The 21,662-nt window shown below is 38.2% G+C and overlaps 1 protein-coding gene across 1 annotated transcript; it reads right to left on the minus strand.

The window, feature by feature from the left end:
• Window positions 1-1,072: 1,072 nt before the first annotated feature.
• LOC110048758 (uncharacterized) lies at window positions 1,073-19,806 on the minus strand. The gene is made up of 6 exons (XM_020754540.2): window positions 19,574-19,806; window positions 13,956-14,097; window positions 12,117-12,162; window positions 9,683-9,769; window positions 6,802-6,902; window positions 1,073-2,478 (listed from the first exon to the last, which is right to left on the minus strand). Exons 1-5 carry the CDS (start codon window positions 19,751-19,753, stop codon window positions 6,809-6,811), a joined length of 549 nt encoding a protein of 182 aa, XP_020610199.1. The 5' UTR covers window positions 19,754-19,806; the 3' UTR covers window positions 1,073-2,478; window positions 6,802-6,808.
• Between the last annotated feature and the right edge of the window lie 1,856 nt (window positions 19,807-21,662).

Here is a 21,662-nt window from a genome sequence, read left to right on the forward strand (position 1 = left end):
GTGGCCAATGTATAATAAAACAATTATTACATTCGGTATTTGTGATACCCGAAATAATCAAGGTCTCGGTTAGTGTTATCAGCCTCAGCCTTCGACTAGCCTGCGTAGCAAGCGTTTCCGTGGGGTTTGGAAGCAAAGAAAGACCGAGGAACGGGATTTTTGGTGTTTTGTCTGCGCGGAAAATGGGGCGAAAGCCAAAAAAAAGAAAGAGGGGGATCTCGCTCCATTTTTCGCGCTGTAATTCTTTGCTCCCAAACCCCACAGAAACGCTTGCTACGCAGGCTAGCCTTCGGCTTCGGCTGATAACACTTACCTCGACTTTGATTATTCCGGATATCACAAAAACGTCATCCAATAATTGTTCATTATTCTTGCGTTTTGATTGGTTCTTAATGATTATATATTGGAGGGCAGATATATAGATGACTTCACTAACATCTTTGTTTCTTTATTAGGATGTTTACTGTAGGTAATGACGTCGGACAACACTATGACAGATATATAGACCAACACTCAGCCAATACGTCGGCAGCGCCCGACAACTGGTCGAGTGTCGGTAAAGTATCGGTCGATTGTCGATCGAGTATCGGTCAATATGTCGACACACATACAACATATTGCCCAATTCTCAACTGACATATCGACCAACTCCCAACAGATACAAAACCAACATTCGACCGACACTCGACCGACTGTCGGCTGATATATTGGCCATGTATTGGTCGACACTCAGCCGTGATCTAGCACTGCACAGACCCACAGCGACATGAAGTCTATTTATTAAATAGTAGCCTGCGAACAGGCTCCCGGCGAGGACGTAAAAAAATTTCGGCGAGCGCGAAACAGAAGAGTTCGGAGAGCAAAGCGACCGGGACGGGGACAGGGGAGGCTCCCTCGCTCGGGCTCACCGGGAGCCTGTTCGCAGGCTATTAAATAGCAGCAAGGAAAAAGTCATTTAACATGACGAGGTGCGCAAGGAAACAGAGATATTGAGGGGGGGGGGGGAAGGTGGAAATTTCTTCGTGATATAGGTGGAGGGGGGGGGGGGCTGTAAAAACAATCACTACAGTAATCACTACAGTATCGTTTATTGTCCTTCAATCCCTATCCTTTATTTAGCAATTATACTCAAACTTTACACTAAAACTAAAAACTTTCAATTACAAATGACAACAGCTTTAAAATGATGTAAATAAAATAATGCTTGGTTTTACTTTTAATTTGTAACTAAGTGGTAAATAAAAAATAACCAATAAGGTCACGAACTAAATGAAAGGTGTTGGCAAACATTTGCATATTTATTTATTACATAGGGAGCTGATGCAAGTCTATTACAGGCTGCCCAATAAATGTCTGTTATGATTATATTTTGCTCGTTTAAACACCTGGATGGAAAAAGGTACTCTAAGCAATCCTTATACACAAAAACAAAAAGGAAAAAAGTGATCAGATCAAGGAATTGCGTTACCCTGGCTAAATTAAACGCACAAGGCAAAACAGCAAATTGTGTAAATCATACCAAGGGTAATGTTAAACCACAACACATACTCTGTATTCTAGCATCTTTTAGGGATCAACTAAAACTTGAGCCACACCCAGATAACACCTAGATTAATCTCCTTTAGGGGTCCAAGTCACATTTTTTGACAACTTTCCCTACACTTTCACATGGTTGATCTCATGAATATATTAATTTTGTACTTCACTGTGCTAATAACAAATATTTCTTTTAAATATTAATTGCCACATACACTTGGTATATTAACTGAAAATATAAGTTAAATTAGGAGTTAAATTAGCAGTGACAACTGCTTGCAATTTTAGCTAATCCCTACTACAGTTGGACCCCGCTAATTTGAACTCCCTGTTATTTTTGAACTGTAAAGTCATAAATTACAGTATAACAGCATCTTTTAGTCATTTACTATCGGCTATTTCGAACTATTTTTCATGTCCCCTGAGAGTTCAAAATGGCAGGGCTCAATTGTACTTCATGAAAAATGTGCGCATACCATTTTCATTCACAAGTTGAATTCTCATCTGTTCGCTGTGCTCACACATTCTTTTCAGATAAGCCTCAATGAGTGAATAAATACCATACAAAGCATTTTCCATGTAGTCTACATTTTTATTGGTACTGAGATTTCTCCTATGCCATGATTATGACAAGTGAATTAAATCTACTAAAAGACAAATGGATTCTTGTCAGTAATGATTGCATAAGTATACTCTATTACAAATTCTATAAGTCACAACCATGCAGAAAAGCAACTATTTAAACCACAAATCCACTGACCATTTGCATCAAACCCCACCCAGTGCTAAAACCAGATTCCTCTGCTGTGGCATAACCCCCAAAATATATTAACACTGTAGTTAAACTGCAGTTATTTACAATATTAGATACTGGTACATTGCTCTTCCTGGTAATAAATTATATTTCATTGTGGAAGGAATTCCATGTCTTGGTTCAATAACCTGAAAATTGATGTACAAAAGAGGACATGCTGAATGTGTCTGTTAACAGTAACAGCAAGGAAAGCAACTGAATGAAAACAGAGAAACAATTTTATTATTGTATTTATATACAGCTTAAAAAGTTTCAGTTGAGCATTAAAAATACCATCAAAGATATCTCAAACCAATTGAGAAATTTGCACTTCGCTGAAGAATGCGGCTTTGATTTCCTTCAAATATATTAACTTGTATAATAATAATTAGGATTAAAAAAATGAGTTATATCATACCCTTTATGGTTACGCCTATAAAAATGATCACAAGAGAGAATGTGTGCTGTACCACTGATGATCCAGACTTACCAGTACTTAACTTTGAATCAACCATAAACTGTAAAATCACCCTATGATGCATACCTACATATTTGTATTGGTACTTCAAATACAGTAATGGATCGAATCAATAAATTGATGTGAGGGTCGTGACCCATAATCCCCCTAGAGTTGTAACTCCCATAAGCCCTAGTGGTAAAAGTGTAATAAACAAGAAAGCACATGGTCAAAAGTGTTGACTGTTTTTGCAGATTAGTCCACTGTTTCCCTTTTGAGACACTGTTGAGATCCTGTTTTGAAGCTCTATCAGCGAGCAAGTAACAAAATTGGTGTTTCCAACCGGGCAGTTCAGCTGATAGAAGGAAAGAATGCCGTCATTTACATGTCCAAACACCAGCCGATGTCAACGAGTGATACAAATATGGCTGCACACCCACTGAACTGTTCTGTTGATGATGATGCAACCAACCAGACGAGGAAAGAGACTAAAAACCTGTATTATCCAGTGTTTCAGCCAGAAATTTTACTTGAGGGCCAAAGTTGTCCCTGAAGACCTTTTATAGGGGCCAATTTTTGAGAAAGGGGCCAATAAATAATAATTGGTAAAAAAAAGTCGCCAAATGCACATTTTTTGGACCCATGCATTCAAGAAAACTATCCATTGGCATACATGACATAGTCAATCATCAAGGGTTGGCAATGCATTATAGGGTGATTTCAAGCACAGTCAGCCATTTAGAAGTTTTCCGATATAAGAGAATCAATACAGCAACCAAAAGGATGGACCGACTTCTTTTCTTATGTTGAATGTTTTAGAAGCAAAGATCTTTCAATATGGTTTTCTAGAAGGACATAATGTGTGAGAAAATAACCACTATTGATTGTCAACACAGAGAAATGTAGTCGCCTATATGGCGACTAAACCAGAATTTTTTGTTGCCATGGATGAAATGTTAGTTGTATTGGCGACCGTATTGTTTGCAATTTTGAGCTCTGGGATGGCTTTTAAAATACTATGCCTGTGGTAAGCCTGCAGCCGTGTAAAAGGAAAGGGCCAAATTGGCCCTTTTATTGTTTTTCCTGGGACCATAGAGATTGCAACGCGGGATTCCCGCAATGGGGTGGTCTGGGGGAAACAATGTTGTCAAGTTAAGTGTCACGATAAAAGTTCAAGTAAGAGATGGCAGAGGAGCTTCAATTAAGAATCCACACAGAACTGTGCAAAGCAACCATGGAAAATACCTAGCTAGTTGCAATAGCATTTGAAGATAAATGAAGAGGAATTGAACGACAAAACAAAGGTTCCGATCATCAATAAAATCGCTAATGTTATTGAGAAAGAGTTAACAGGTAATTTGAGGAAGAGGAAAATGTGACCTTTCTCCAAGCCATCATTGAGATATTAGTTGGCATTCCACTGCCATTCAAAGATGTTAAAGAAGACAAGACTGAGTTAATTTCACAGCACCCTTTCAGATGGTATCAGGGGATTTCCTCCACCTTGAAGCAAGTACAGGAGGTTATGAATACATTTTGGTCATTATGGATCATTTCACGCGATACACTCAGGCTTATGCAACCAAAGATAAGTCTACAAAAACAGTTGCAGAAAAGATATACAATGATTTCATTTTGTGGTTTGGACTCCCAGAAACAATCCACCATGATCAGGGCAGTGAATTTGAAAATAAACTGTTTTACAAGTTGGACAAACTTATTGGAGCCCGTCACTCTAGAAGAACACTGTATCATCCAGAAGGAAATGGACAAGTAGAAAGACTCAATAGGACACTCCTATCCATGCTCAGGACTCTGCCCGAAAAGCACAGGTCCAGATGGTGCAATCATCTGAATAAAGTGGTACATGCGTACAACTGTACAAAGAATGATGCCACAGGTTAAGCACCATTCTTCCTACTATTTGAGAGAGCCCCACGCCTTTCTGTTGATCTGATGTTCAATCTTAAGCCTTCCAGTGGGTTTCATTCCTACCCCAAGTAGGTAACGAAGTGGAGAAAATTTAATGCTATGTCAGAGGCATTCAAGATTGCCTCAGAAACTGCCCAGTGGAATGCCCAGCAGGGGAAGAAGCAGTATGACAAGAAGGTGTGCAGGATTGTGCTGGAACCAGGCAATAGAGTGTTTGTCCAAAACTTGAGTGAATGAGGAAGACCATGAAAGCTGCAATCGTATTGGGAAAATGAAGTGTATGTCATCGTAGAACAAAAAGGTCAAGACACCCCAGTATACGAAGTCTGATCTGAGTCTAGGACAAAGAAAAGAGTGCTGCACCGCAACTTACTGTTACCTTACATATACTTGCCAGTGAAAAGGCTGACGTAAGACCCAGGGATAAAGACAGTGCTGGACAGCGAAATAGAAATCCTTTGTCAAAGCTCAGCAAGCAGAATCAACCTACAAATTGTCCAGTCAGTAAGGCCAATGATGATGAAGACATCCCATCCTTCACACCTGACCAACTGCAGGTCAAACATCCAAGTAACACTGTTGAACACCCAGGAACAGAAGAGTTAGGTACACAGGATTCTGTAGCTACCGATGGTACTGCTGACCACTTACTGGAAGTAGAACCTGAGCTACCTGTCAATGACTTGCAGAATGAGTACACTCCTCGTGTAGAACCCGAGCGGTCCCAATCTCCTACATCTCAACCCGTCGAAACCTGACAGCCACAAATCAGAAGACCACCTGTCCATATGACGTATGATGTCCCTGGCCAGCCTTCATTTTATCCAGGAGTAACTAATCATATGCATACAGTTTCAGCTGCACCAAATCTGCCTCCAATGTGGCTAGGCATGTCACCTCACCACCAACCACTTTGGTACTGTCCACAGTATGATTTCCAACTATTCCTTTGTACCCAGATAGCTGGTAATCACTAGGACAGTTTTAGAGGATATCTAAACCATTACCAAGACACTGCATGACAACATTGTTTTTCTAACTTTGTTGTTTATCAAAAAATAGGACCAAGTGAACATGTTAGCATTAACATAATAAGTACTTTGTGCCATCATTGAAGGAACAAGGACTTCTATCAACACTTTTACAAAGTGTGATAACTTGAAGATTAGCTGTTTATCATGTGTTCTGTGGACCCGCGCAACCCATCGAAATGAATTTGATTTATGTCTACCAGAAGTATTACGTGTAAGATTCATAGGACTCAGAGATATTGTAAGCAGTTTAGTTTTGACATGTCACTGAGGACATTTTTTTGAGGGGAGGAGAGAGTGAGGGTCATGACCCATAATCCCCATAGAGTTGTAACTCCCATAGCCCTTGTGGTATACGTGTAATAAACAAGAAAGCACATGGTTGAAAGTGTTGACTGTTTTTGTTGATTAGTCCACTGTTTCCAGCTCGAGACACTGTCGAGATCTTGTTTTGAAGCTCTATCAGCGAGCGAGTAACATCGAGTCACCAATTTATTTAAGACAATGGACTAATAATCTTAAAATAAAGTATCAGCCATTAAATCAGTGTCTTACCTTTATGAAACATAATACATTTCTAAATATTTACAGATAAGAAATGAATAGGGTTGTAGCTATGAAAATAGAAATGACAGCTGAGATTTTCAGTGACCCAGCTCCCAGAAAGTGCATATTTGCAACCTAAAGAAACTAGTAACAAAATTTTGTTCTAAATCTTTTGCAATGTCTTGAATGCAGGGCTACTGAGCATTGCGCTTACAAGATGGCAGATACAGGAAAAGAGGACCTTAAAAATGTGCTCAAAACAAGATTTTATTTCAATTTATACTTAACTCGTGGCACTGATACTCAAAGTGGTCAGGAATTATACAAATGTTATAAATCTTTTCATTTAGACAATATAGTTCAATGTGGAAATGATTGTACATGTGTGACCTAAACTTCACTTGTTACCCTTTACCAAGTGATCACCAGCCAAAATCCAACTGGCTAATTTTGTTGACAGCTGGCACTTAGCGACAACCCTGTATGACATTCCAAATTTCACTAACCCACATGTCATGTGTATCTGTGTGGATACAGGTCCTTCAGGGCTTTTTTGGCCTCCTCCACACCTTTGTCTGCTGCCATTTTAAGAAGAGGTTCAACTTCACTAAAAAAAACACAAAAGATATACGCTGTAAATACTATGTACTTCAAATGACACTATGGTTACCATTTGCACATGCCCTTCAGAACTTAAGGCTGAATGCAAAGTTGAGTTTTGGTAGATGTCGATGATATGTTTTATACATTTTCATGACTGACATGGAGCACACTTTTATTAAACAACAATTTCTCCCACAGTCAAAATATTACAAAGAGAAAATTCAGTAGAAGCATGCAAAAAAGTGGTCATTAGTAGAGCTGTTCACTTACAAGAATGTGCTCTTGCAAGCAACCCCAAGGTCCCTTACCAGCGGCTTCAACAAATATAACATCTTCAACCTCAGGCTAAGAGTTAAAGACTCTCTCTCAGGCACTTTATAATTATCACCTTCATCTGTTATATTCAAAATCTTTGTCAATGATATTATTATGCCATGTTAACCCACTGACGCCCGAAGGAAATTACATGCAACCCACCCCTAGAATCCCGACGATTTTTTATCATTTCAGAACAAGCACGAGTACTTAAAATAAACCATATGCGCAGTAACCACACTCACAAGATTAGGTTTCAAGACATCGTTTATTTTAAGCTGAATAGATGGAGAGCCAAAATATTAAAAAAATATCAACAAAAAGAACTCAACTTGATGTTTAAAACTGATGAGAAAACAAGAAATTATATTATTTCTTTGCCACGCGACAAAATGCACAACAGAACCCAAGAAAATTGAATATGTGATATTGTAGTCAGATGTTCAAAACGCTACATGTGCTTTAATCAATACGACGAAATGCACAATTCAAACAACAGAGTGTGGTGATAAACGATGAAAGGGAAGAAAGCGATGAAAAGCGAGTGATTGCTACAAACAAAATAAATCACAAGTTACGAATGAATACAATAAAAAAAAGAAATAACGAGCCAAAGGTAGATGATACTTACAAACATTGTATGACAAGAACAGCTAGGAAAACGAAAGAGGAAAGCGGAAGGCGGTAAATGAAACAGTAAACTGTAGCGTCGCAATGAAAATGCACAAATAGACTAGAAAAATGCATACAAGAGGGGACTGAAACAATACAAAATTATGCGAAAAAACCTAACAGAATATTGATAACATAAAAGTGAGACAAATGAAAAGAATGCAATGATGACGGAAAGAAATAACAAAAGAATTATAAACACGGTGGCAACATGCGAAAATGAGTTATTATTGACTTTGGAAGACAAATTGAAACCAAATATGACAGAATTTCCATTCTTATACTATAACGGCTAACATTTAAGAAAACAACGGAAAATAAGGCAGACACATGTAAAAACCAATTTGAAAACAAGAAATCAAATAATTTCTTTGCTGCACGGCAAAATATTACAGCGCTGCGAAAGAAAGATGAAAGTAGTAAGTCAAAAAGGCGACAAAAGCAAAATTATTTTGAGATCAATTGTACTTCAACTGTGCTAAATTGGTGACCACTTAGTTCTTTTCTCAGCAGTTCTGTAGTAGCTGAATAAGACTCCAAAAAATATATTTGAACGAAGCTAATAAACTAATCAAACAAACCGCAGAGGTTGCTGTAAATTAAATATGCAGAAATCCAGCATGCAAAAATACTGTTCACTTTTAAAAACTAAAATTCCCCAAAACAGGGTACCAAATGAAAGAAATGTGAAAGGAAATTTAGTAACAATAATTTTCTTTCAAGCTGAGGCAAAGAAACCTATTTAAAAGCAAAATAATTATCAAAATTTCAAAGACGTGCTTCACTGCACCACCGCATGTTCAAATTAATTCTTCATGCTAAAGCGAAAGCTCCGAGTTTCTCCCGAACAAAAAAAAAAAGAGAAAAATTAAAAATAGATAGCATATTGGCTGCCTGGCAAAACCATAAGGGCTAGTGGACCCAGGCAGCCGGGTTGGTACATTTCGCTGACCCCTAGTCCATGGACTAACCCAATGGACCTGGTCCGTGGACTACTTGAATGGACTACCCATGGACTACCCTAAATGGACCACCCTGAAATCTGTGGCAAACAAAAACAAAAGATGTGATCGATCAACAGACACAATTACGGAACATTTGCGATGTAACAGATTTAATCACCAACTGGACCTTTGTCAGAAAATATTACAACCGAAATAAAGGAAATGAGTTGCTTTTCTCGTTCCCTGTCATGGCATAAAGAAGTGGCTCACAAGTCACAGATGAATGCGATTACATATGCCAAATTTCCACTTACCATCTAGCGTCCTTTTCATATTGTGAGCGACCATGAACGACTCGTGAGCGACTACTGCGCCCCCTAGCTACACTCATTTGGCCAGGGGGAAGAAATACAAGATGGTGGTGTATGGGTGTATGGGGTTATGTGAATGTCGTGTCTTATCATGCAGGGATTAAACAAAAAGAAAACTCGCTCGAATCCAATATTTCGTGACAAAGGTCCAGATGTTAAGGTGGGAAACGTTTGAGGATTAAATCGCTACTGATCTGATCTGATTTTGTTCAGGATCATTAAATCTGTTAAATCGCAAGTGTTCCGTAATGTGTTTGTCGATCGATCACATCTTTTGTTCGGGTTCTAACATAGTTAAATTTATGTTTCCCACAAATTTCAGGGTGGTCCATTTAGGGTAGTCCATGGGTAGTCCATTCAAGTAGTCCATGGACCAGGTCCATCGGGGTAGTCCATGGACTAGGGGTCAGCAAAATGTACCGACCCCAGGCAGCCATCTTTAAAATGAATTCTTATTCAGTAAAAATGATAGAATATCTTACTGTTCCTCAACATCTGTGTCATAACCCTGTAAATGTCCAGCAACCAGATTGTAAGCACCATGCCCATGTCCATTCTTTGTTGCTTCCCTGGAGACAAAAATTGAAGAACAAAAAGGTAGTCTCCTCCACAGCTGTTTTTTGGGATGTCACGCAACGCTTCCCCCAAAGAAACAGCTGCTCACATCCAAACCACATTCTTTTCCTATAATTGTACTTATGGTTTGCTGGTGGTCTGTTGAACAGACCAATTACATAACAACAAAGTCCGAAATGAGGTGAGCTTTCATTCAACAGGATCATTAAGTGGCAGATAATCTAGTTAATGTACTGATCATAAAGGACAAAACACAAAAAAAATTGTGAATGAAAACCTATAGTGCTTCACATGCTCATCACTGTGCCCTGCTAATGAAAGACTAGATATTTTGCGGAAAACTAGTCATAATCTCACTAACATTATAACATCCTCGCTTAAGGTATCAGTATACCCCAAAATTGACCATTTTTCAAAAAAATTCAATTTGTTTTCCTCTCTTTCAGTAGATCTTGTTGCAATCTCTCGTTCAAAAAAATTTTATGAAAAAAGATTGACTCCAAGCAAAGTTATAAGCCAAAAACCTTTAATTTATACCTGTCAACGGGTTGTCAAGAGAAATAAACTTGCATTAAAAAGTTGCATGACATATTGCCACGAAGTATGATTATCAAACGTTTGTGTTTGGTAGTCAACAAGCTGCTCTGAGTGTTCTCTGTTTGTAGATTATTGATATAGTTCAACTAAATATGTCGTCAAAGAAACAAAAGTTTGTGTCCATTTGCAAGTGTGAAGAAAGCACCACGGAGAAAAAAGCTGGCTGGGTAAACATTTGATCCGAATTGGACTGATGCGTTAGCTGCTAGTGACAAAGGTTCCTGCTTCAAACAGGAGAAGTCACTTGCACTCGACAAGAAAGACATTTGACATTCTCTAAGCATTACTTCCTCGGGACTTTCGCCATTTAAAGTGGTAACGGTAAAGGTAACATCTCAACTCAATCGCTATCTCGCTATCTCGCTATCTCATGGGGTTTCCTTTCCGTTGTTTTTTAGTGCACTCTTGCGTTGTCTACAGCATCTCTAAGCTAAAGCCTTTTAAAAATCGAAAGGAAGAAACAGAAGCAAAAATTATTTTCTTGCTAACCTGGGCACAAGAGCAATGGAATTCAGATATTGCAAAGGATACATTGGTACATTGATACGTTCTGTGTAATTATCTCATTACACCAGAAGAATGCCCAGAAGTATCACATTTTCCTTCGTATAAGCTAGTGAAGTGCATATTTTGAGTTCGTTTCTGGCCAGTTTTCAACATTTTTTGCTGAAATGTGGAGAATGTTGCCTGATAATCAGGCCCACAAAAACATGTTGGAGAATTTTTATTTTTTGCTCATTTCAAAAGTTATGACTATTTTAGTGAAGAGAATGCATGTTTTATGAACTCTCAAAGCTTAACCCAGGTCGAAAACAAACCAGACAAGCAATCAAAACAAAATCAAAATTTCCCGACACCGTTTTTAAGAAAAAGGTGGCAAGAAGACATAGCAATGTTGTCAATCACATCCTCCCACTCAAATCTGACCAGAAACGAAATCAATGTGGTTAGTGAACCTCTGTACTTTGGAAAATAAGGCGCTATATTCGGAACACATTCATTTTTTTTTTAGTTCAATGAATATACCTTTGTAATCTACAATTCTTAAGCTTTCAGAAAATATATACTTTACTGGGGTTTGTGTCAAACGTCCAACTGTAAAGTGGCCCCAACAAATGATGGTCATTTGGGGTATACTGATACCTTAACATAGACGTCAACTGCTACAGTCTTATATTGCATGGCACATAGTTTGTTTGGACGACACGTTATAGGCGGCTTTTGAACTTTTAGTGAGCTACTAAGAAATTGGAAGATATTAAAATTTAAAGAAATTCATGCCAGGCCAAGGACTAAATGCTTGTGTTGTCCTACAGATGGAAATCAGGAGGAAATAAGTAACATTCAGAGCTCACTGTCAAAAAAACAAGTTACGGTATCAAGAACACTTCAATTTAGCTCCACCAACACTTCTACATCTATATTTTCCAGATCATGCAGTCAAGCATTCTCGTCCCCAGAGGCCACACTCCTCTTGGTCAGCATCAAGAGTCACAACCTCTGGCTGGACCCGATTTTCAGAGCATGCGCAGAGACACTGGAAGTCCACGATTCACTTGACTATTTCAAATGTTACATACCACTGTATGCCCTTTAAAATGAGGGGGAAAATGGATCAAAACTCAAACTGCAGTGGAAGCTCTAAAGGAGGTTAAGCAAACACATATTCACCTCTGATGACATATTTGCACTTCTATATACACAAAGAAATCATGTCCTGTAGATTTCTTATTGAAGACTAACCTGAACCAGTAAAAAGCCATTTTTTCATCTTTCTTTACTCCATGTCCTTAAGAAAAATATCACACAAAATGATGAGTGAAGATTCACATTGAGTAGGGGCACTTTGTATTCTCCAGTTGGATCATGTGTACTGAAGGCATCTGCGATCGATACCATTACTCAACATCTTGATCGACATCCCAATCGATACTAGGTCAACACTCAATCAACACTCAACAGTCGGTTGATAGTAGACTGTCGACTGAGATGTCGATCAAGTGTCAATCAAGTGTCAACCGAGGTGTTGATAGAGTGTCGATCAAGCACTGCTCAGGATGTTGATCGAGGGTGTGGATTGCAGTTATCAATGAACACTCAACCGCGGATGCCTTTAGTACACATGATCCCTCAGTTCTCTAGTTCCTGACACATGTTTGTTTTCTTGACTCACCTTTTTTTTGTCAACTCAAATTTCTAAATTGTGATTCATGTTTTCACAACATCTGCCCAATGTTACATCATTTAAAGTAAACATACTGTGCAAATCTCAACCTTTACTTTTATTACCCTCTATGTATTTTCAATTTACATATCTGTTTTTCAACATGCTTTTACATGCAAAGTTCTAGTCTGCAAGAGAACATTAAATATAGCCTCATCATTCAGGCCTCAAAAATGTGACTCACTGGTTGCCAATTCGATCAAACATCATTAGCGTTGGCAACCAGACATTAAGGACTGGTCGCCAGTGGGCGACTCACCTTTTCTTCCATCAACCTTTTAACCTCAAAGGAAAATCAACCTTACTTGTGGATGAAAGATGCAATTTATGTGAACAGATGTAACAACACTAAGCCGAGATTCTTAGAAATCATCAACTTGATCGCCATGTTTGATTCAGCAGCTTCTTTATTTAGAGGTATTGCAGGTGCACTAAACAACACGTGCACAGAGCCTGGTACAACTACCAACAATGTGGCAGAGCAGGGGACTAATTCCAATACGTCCGTTGAACCCACAAAGCCTTAGCTTAGGACTGAAAATTTCAGAGACATGGAACTAGATGAGGAAGAAGAACAAACATGGAAAATGCTACTGAAGCTGCTTTCATATTGATTATTATTTCATAAATTATGTTGTTTTTATGTATTCTTTCTTTAAAATTTTACTATCCTATATAAAGTTCCCTTGTATGTAAACTTAGAATTATGTTGAAGATTGTGTACACCAGAGCAAAACATCAATGAAAAAAATGACCACCAAAAAAATTACAATCTGGTGACCAAAATTTTGGGATTAGCCTCCAGTTCGCTCCTTATATAATATAATAAAAAAGTTAATTTCAAGTCCTACCATTAAAGTGGGGGACAGTGAGGGAGCCCAAAGAATAGGGAGTGGGAGGGATACAGGAGACAGGAGAGGAGAAAGTGGGAAACAGGCTGGAGGTCTTAGATGAAGGGAAGCAGGACAGAAAGAAAAGTGTAATCTTTTATTAATGCATTGGAATTCATACTTTCAAAAGCAAGAACCCAAAGTGATACTGAGTTGCATTTCGGGTCTTATGAGACTTCTGAGTACATCAACACTAGGACTGAAAACATGCTTGTAAACTTCAACCTAAGAATTGCACAGCTAAATGACGAGAACTAGAGCAGGAAAGAAAAGGGCGAGAGGGTAGTCAATACAGGTACAGGAAGCAGTAGAGTACGGTACGGGAAGCAGGACTTTCTGACCACATGTCCTCACCCCCACGCCCCTACATATAACAAAAAATAAGTATTTCAAAAGTTATGTCAACAACTCTCCCCCACCCTTGAGAAAAAAAAAAAAAAGATAACCAAAGATTAAATGTTTTCTCACCATTTAGGTATTTGTGTGCAACATGATGCTGGGCATGTGAGACTCCCACATTTGCGTAGGCATTTAGGACATGGAAATGAAGGTGATCCATGTAATAATACATGTAAAGGAAGAACAGCAGCACACCAACAACCACTGAAACCTACAGAAAACAATGCTCATTAAGGCCCAGGTCAAATGTTGAACTTCACGAGACAAACTAAATTGCAAATTGAGTCAATCCAAATCAGTAAAGCTCGACAGTTAAGTCAAATGTCAAACTTAAGGTGGCTCAAAACAATTTCCAACACTTTCCTAGACATGATGCACGGGTCATTATAACCATGCTATATCGGTTGATGCCACAATCATGGTATCAAACAACTGCACTATCATTGGTTAACATGTTGGTATCAATTTCGTGGCACAATAGATTACCATAGCAACAATACAACCTGTCAAAAACACCCTGAATTTCAGCTTTAAACACTTATAACTCAAAACTGAGCTCCGTGACCCCCATTTTTTTAATATCGGATTGTAATAAGCATGATAAGATGCACTGTTTTACAAAGTTTAAAAATACTCTTTAGAGTGGGTTCACAACACAGTTTTCCCTCCAATGTTTCCTTTGGGAGTCCTTGGACTCCTTCAACCTAAGGTTGAGGGTCCAGAAGAAAAGCAGTGGTGGTCCCACAGTTAGTATTGTTTGAAATTCCAGGAGAACAATCTAATCTTTTGGCAGGTAATTAATTTTATTACACTGCACAGTAATATGGTATAGGGACCCAAGAATAAATAAGTGTCTTTTATTCAATCAGTTTCTGTTATGTTTTCTTATTAAAAAAAGGAATAAAGTACTAAAGGTATCTCTCACTGATTCATAAATTCAGTCAGAAAGATAAAAGCAGCAACTGCTAATTCAAAAAACTTCAGTGCTACTTCTCAAATTACATTGAAATTTGGTCAAATATTTTCCTGTCCAGCCCAACCTTACTCAGTCAATAAGTACATAACCTTCTCCAGTTTATCGCTGTTGTGTCGATCCAACAGTGAAAAACTAACAAGGTTTAAAATAGCAGCCTACACTTTGATGACATATGCTGGCAAATTTTTTACCGAAGAAATACAGTACTGCTCAGAACTAAGCGAACATCGAATGCGTGTTCTTAACGCGAAGGGTTAAATGCGCGCATGCGTTTTGCTGTGTTAGACTGCATTTGGACTTCACGTTATAACACGTTAAAGTAAATACATTAGTATGCATGAGCTTGGTTATCGTTCGCTTCCTTTGTTACTGTGTGAAAGGAGGTTAACGACCTTTTCTAGAGATAACATTCAGTATGAATATGATGTGTTTTCAACGGGAAGGCAAGTTCTACATGTAATTCTTCTGTACTGGCTGAACATAGCGGCAGTTAGTTACAGACCTTTTTTTTTTGTCTGTTTGCATTCGTCCAACTTATGAATAAAATTATTTGCATTTCGAAAAATCAACACATAGAGATAGCGAGCTTTCAAACAGCACTGTGAAAAAAACAACAGACAACATCAGGAATTTTTTATTTCTTTTAAGATCTTAAAAGATCGTTATCATGTCTAGACACCTGGTAGCTGGGAAGTGTTTTCAAAAACCTAAATACCCAGCAGTCTGAAATTAATTTATTATAGAATATTAGCACAAAAAGTAATTCTATTCTTCTTAGAATCGTAGATCTTTGTTTCAAAATGTCAAGCGATTTAAAGTACTATTTCGGCTTTGTATTTGACGAAATTTTCAAGCTTGGGCATACTATAAAATCTCAATGTCTCGACACTTGTTTTCTGAGTCTGGAGTCTCACTAAAGTCCACACAAATTACAGCTGAACCCCGCTAAGAGTACTCCATATTGGTTTACATGCCAAGCGAAATAATGTCTTGGATTTATAGTGGATGAATTCTCTTAGCTTCTTCCATTGTTCCAGCCATTATCAAGATCCATGATATTCGCACAAACTATAGAATCGTTAGATTTGTGTTCATTCATTCCATCGCAAATAAGATATTTGATCCTTTCAGAACAAAAAAGCCCTTCAGTCCAAACTTGAGGACCCTTGAGGCATTCAAGCGATATGATCAAAACGTTTTTGCGACTCTTGAAGAAAACAATAGCTAATTAGGCCGCAAAATGTTGCATAAACAAGTTATTTTAAGGACAGTGTCTACTAAATACAAACTTTAAGGTTTTTGTGCCAGGTAAGGACCACATGGAAAACATAGACCTTTGCAAGGGCTTTTGGAATCCACAAAGAAAAATTGGGGTAGCCACACATTTTTTCAAGATAATTAGCCTTGAATCTCAACAAAAATGCTGACATCAGTATTTTCTGAAAAAAGAAGGAAAGGATATTTCTTCACAGATTTCCTTCGAATTCGCCTTCACAAACAGAAAAGCAAGCACATTTATTAAGATCTTAAAACTGCATGGTAAGCAGTAACATAAAAACGATTTTTGGGATGTTTTTAACAACAAAATTGTTGCAACAGCACTTTTAGCGTCTCTGACAGCCCTCCTCTGGTTCAGCCAAAATACAGTCTAAATACCTTTTGCTCACACCAGAAACTAATCACATGTTGAATACACTTGCCACTTCCATTTTATAACATAAAATGTAGAGGTAACCACACGTTTTTTAAAGTTATTGATCTTTTTTGAAAACTTTTATGGTGCCCATTACATGTTTTTCTGTCACCTCCCCAGTAAGTAAAACATTTGCATATTTTGCACTTGTTTTGCGCCTGCACTACACCATCTGCAGGTACATGTTTACAGTTGGATTTCAGTATAATTTTCGACAGATAACAGCTAGTTTTTCAGCCAGAAGATGTTAAGAGTTAGTGGTTAGCAATATGCTTCTTTTTTAGTGTTCCTGGTTTAAGTTGCATCAATGTCAACCCCAGCGCCCACATGGTGCTTAAACCGTACCTTGGGTGATGTACAGAAAGTATGTGCACTAACAAAAGTAAGCACTGTCCTTAAGATGAGAATATGAAGTAAGAACTTGGCGCATAATTGAAAGCAATGCAACAATGATATTGCTTTCTCTGAAAAATCATTTCGCTGTTTGAAGGAACTTTTTTTCCAGTGGTTACTTACATAATTTTCGGGTAAAAAATTATTGCGTTTTTATATTTTCTCTGAGCAGGTTAGATAAGGGCACAAACTTAAAAAAAAGCGATCTCAACCTGATGGTCAAGACTTTTATAACATTGGTGGCTTCTAAAGGAGCCATTTGTTTTTATTGAGGCATTTAATAGCCTGAAGCTCTGCCCTCATGTTCAACAACATCAGGGATGTTTTGCGGTATTAACCTCATGTGAACTGATTACTCGAGAATGGCTAGTTTCCAGTCAAGTTTTCTTTTGTTTGACTCTGCTGGAAAAAGGAAATATCAAGGCATCAAATATCTCTTGTAAATGTAAAATTATCGGCCTTACAGGTGGTGTAAACACCGCAGTGGACGTCATAATTTTCATTCAATGGGCTGCTTTTATTGCTTGAACTGAATGGAACTGATCACCATTTAATAAGCTTTAACTTTAATTCTTTGGTGATTTACCCTACCCTAACCCTAAACCCAAAAGGAATATTGGTTATGAATAACAAAGGCTAACATGTTGGCAATAACACGTGGCCCTATCGCGTTGGCAAAAATGCGTGGGCCATTTCACGAGTTAGGGGTTTGTTCAGAACACACGTTTTATGTTCGCTTGGTTCTGAGCAGTATTGTAGAAAGACAGAATCGCTAATAATGTTATTAAAATTGAAGTCAGTTTTGTATCCACAGCGCTCGAAAACTCTGACCGGTCATTCTCGTCATGCAATCACCACACAATTGTAGATTTGTTGTTTTAAATCGTCAAGGAGAGGGCCCTGCAGATGAGGTTGGTTTTAATAATAATAATAAATTCAATATTCACTAAGATTTGGAGTACTGCCAAAGCTAAACTAAAATATATAGCTTACATAGTGCTAGACAGGACGGATTCCCCGTGTTTGTTAGTGAAGAGACAACATAGTCACACAATCATCTTTGACATGTATGCAAAATGTAAATATGGTTTGTAACAAAATCACTCCACATGAGAAGTGTAATCACACATCGTTGCCCATGAGAAATAATAGTGTAGAAGACATTTTGATATATGCATTTATTTAATTACTTATTTAAAACAACATCCACTATTACTAATGTAACGAAGTGTAATAATGCAGCTCTCCAAAATCATTTGCTCCAGCATTCTTATGTTTCCGTTTTCCTCGGAAACTTCGGATCCTTCATATCAAAATTTGTGGTTGCCAGCAGACTAGGTTGTTATTACTGTCAAAACCGAGCTGACATATATAACACAGATAATTGCTTGACGAGAATGACAAGTAAATCGAAGGGTCTGAGTTCTCAAGCACTATGGAATAGAAAACTGACTTTAATTTGAATAGCATTATGGCGAATCTGTCTTTCTATTTCCTCGGTAAAAAATTCCCTAACAAATGTCATCAAAGTATCGGCTACTATTTTAAACCTTGTTGGTTTTTCACTGTTTGAATGACACAACAGCGATGAACCAGAGAAATAAATATCTCACTCCATTCTGGACGTTGCCTATGAACATTGCATGACCTTAAAACATTTCAGATGATAAGAATCGAGGCAGGTTTAAATCTTTTTTTTTTTTTTTTCCAATTTCAAGGGGTCTGAGTTTTCGGGTCTGAGGTTTCAGGGTCTGAGTTTTTGTGGTCTGAGTTTTTGGGATCAGAGGTTTTGGGATCAGAGGTTTCGGGGTCTGAGTTTTTGCGGTTTATAGTTTTGCAGGTTTTTAGTTTTTCACTTTTTAATCAATGGGACAGCGATAAACCGGAGAAGATGAGAAAATAAATATCTCTCTCCATTCTGGCTGTTGCCTATGGACATTGCATGACCATAAAACATAATTGAGACGAGTTTAAATGTTTTTTTCAGTTTTGGGGGGTCTGAGTTTTGGGGGTCTGAGGCTCCGGGGTCTGGGTTTTGGGGATCTGAGGTTTCGGGGTCTGAATTCTCGGGTTCTGAGGTCTAAGGTCTGAGTTTTTGGGGTCTGAGTTTTCGTGACAGCATTAGAAAAGTGCTGGAAACTGTTGCCAGCCATCTATTTAAATTTAGATCCGCCAACACGTTCTACCCGTCTCCTTCTACGGGTTGGTCGATCTAAATTCAGTCGGACGAACTCAGTTGAGTCAAACGTCGAACTTATCATGGACTTAATTCGGTCAGTTTAGTTCGTCTCATGTGAAGTTCGACGTTTAACCTGGGCCTAATTATTACTTGTGTCCTTAGACTCATAAATGACTACTCGATCCATTGCAAAATAGATCATAGAGAATCTTTTATGATACATCCTTTTTCATAAGCTTAAGACTTCAGGTCAGGTAAACAATTATGACCACCATAACCTTTGTAAACAGAGTATGGTACAAAGCATTTACTTGTCTTACAAGCTTACTTTAACAATACGAAAAGAAGTGGTGCATCCGGAGGAAAAGGAAATAAACAACGTACTTAACGCTCGAATTCTCTTTTTAAAAACATGCGCGTTTGTTAGATACAGAACTCATTGTTACCTCTATAGCTGTCACCCACCACGGGTCGGGCTTCTTTCGTCTTGCTACATAAACTTTCGGCCCATAAGGAAGGTTTGGATCGTAATCTGGTCCTCCCGGTGCCCATGACGGTATTTCCTTGTTTCTCTTTCGAATTTCGTCGCCCTTCTTCTCCGCCATTAGGTCAATCACTGTATGCATTTTACGAGTAGAAAAACTAACGAGATCATGTTATTTGCAATATAAGGACCTTCCTGATTGGCTTACATCGACAATCGACCAATAGAAAGTCAGCTTATATTTAAAACTTCCTTCGCTGTAGCAGGTGTAATAAATATTCCCAAACTGCAATTTTTGCAGATAAAATGACAAACTAAATTGGGATTGACGTTTGCTAGAATGTCATTACCTACATCTACGAAACCAGAAAACTATAGATTTCGACGAAAAAGTAATTTTCTGAACGGAGTTATCTACACGGGAATTTAATTTACATCCCTGCACCAGTTTGTTCTTGTTTCTAGGGACCGCACTAATCCAGGTAATAATGGCGTCCGGTTGTTAATAATAAATGTGTTTGTTTTTTCACTAAGTTACGGTTAACTTGAGTGGATTCTAGTTTCAGGAGATGATTTATCTCTCGGTGAAAACTGTTGAAAATAATTGACAAGTGTCTTGGCAGAGAAAAACTGAATGTTAGAAAGTTCCAACAGTAGTCATGATTAGTTGACATTCTAGAATTGAGCGACCTCGAGAAATTTCAAAACAAGGAAACAGCTGTCTGTCTAGAATAATAGGGATCTTAAGCAAACCATGAAGGCAACGAGAACGTCACCCAAAAAAGGTTTAATGAGGTGAACAGTGGCTTTGCACATGCTTTATAAATTCTTAGTATTGTGGAGAACGTTATCATGAGCCACGACAGTTTTAAATTTTTTTGCATGCATTTTTTTGGAATTGATCGCTGGCATTACATACTGTATTTTAGTTGAACGAGTTCTTAGACCGATCGGTGTACTGAACAGACTGAGGTAATAGACCAATAACAGTTCAGCCTAAAAAAAAGACCTCAGTACGAGGCCCTGGGAAATAACTACAGAGTTTGTGGGGTTTATTCCCCAGGGCCTCTTGCTGAGGTCTATTGTGTTAGGCTGAATTTTAATATATCGAGATTGATCTATTGCGAAATTCGAAGGTAAAATACAAATTCATATTTAGCAAGCGTTTTCTCGGCGTCAACTGAATACCCCATCCCCTAACACATACCCCTATTAACCAAGAGACTATCTCTTGCTATTAACCTGCCGTCAGTCTTATTTCCGCGCCCTTGTTTTATTGGCCGTTTTTATGCTAGAGACGTTTAAGTTGTCTAGACACCTTTACCGTCTAGGCCGTTAAAGGCGTCTAGTATTAAAACGAGACGTATTTAAGCACATGGCCTAACAAAAAATATATTTCTTTTATAAAAAAAAGACTGGGTTCTATACTCGGGACACTGGAAACAAGCAACTTTTAGCGCGCAAATATACGGACAAATCTACTAGCTGATACATGGCAGCCAGTTGAGGGCGTCACGTTTTTATACTTGACAGGTTAACGTATCAAACTTTAAAGGCGACTGATAAGAGCGTCGTTTAGACGCTCTTAAGAGAAGACGTTAAAGTAGACAGAAGTTAAAGGGGCTCAGTCACGGCATTTTGAGATATTTTGGCCACATACAAAATTAGCTTTGAATGGTAGGAAACCTGAAAATAACAGTTTAACAAGATAGAAAAACACCAAAGAGATAATGATAAACCATAAATGAACAAGGATGGCTAAGGATGGAGAAGATTAACACGGATTACAAACGACGAATTTGAAACATCGAGGCTAAACTTTTCAATATGCGCAAACCGTGACTGAGTTCCTTTAAAAGCGTCTTCCTTATTTTCCGTTTTTATACTAGACGTTCAAGTCGTCTCGACACAGCTTTAACGTCCGAGACGACATTAACGTCTCTAGCATAAAAACGGCCATTGACGCGGACCGTATGCAAAAACGACATTTTTCCCGCGAGCTCGTAAATAAAAAGATTGCGACAAAAGGGCTGAGAAATTCACCTATTTGT

Source organism: Orbicella faveolata, unplaced genomic scaffold (assembly GCF_042242905.1).
Source record: "Orbicella faveolata isolate gen_17 unplaced genomic scaffold, um_ofav_v1 contig_3, whole genome shotgun sequence".
In the NCBI taxonomy this organism is placed as follows: domain Eukaryota; kingdom Metazoa; phylum Cnidaria; class Anthozoa; order Scleractinia; family Merulinidae; genus Orbicella; species Orbicella faveolata.

Bases quoted from the DNA above. Each gene is read 5' to 3' on its own strand.
- LOC110048758 (XM_020754540.2), bottom strand. From the start codon at position 19,753: ATGCATACAGTGATTGACCTAATGGCGGAGAAGAAGGGCGACGAAATT. The intron at 14,098-19,573 runs GTAACAATGAGT...TGTTTTCTGTAG, and splicing joins GGTGGGTGACAGCTATAGAG to GTTTCAGTGGTTGTTGGTGT. The intron at 6,903-9,682 runs GTAAGATATTCT...TGTTTTTTTTAG, and splicing joins GACACAGATGTTGAGGAACA to TGAAGTTGAACCTCTTCTTA.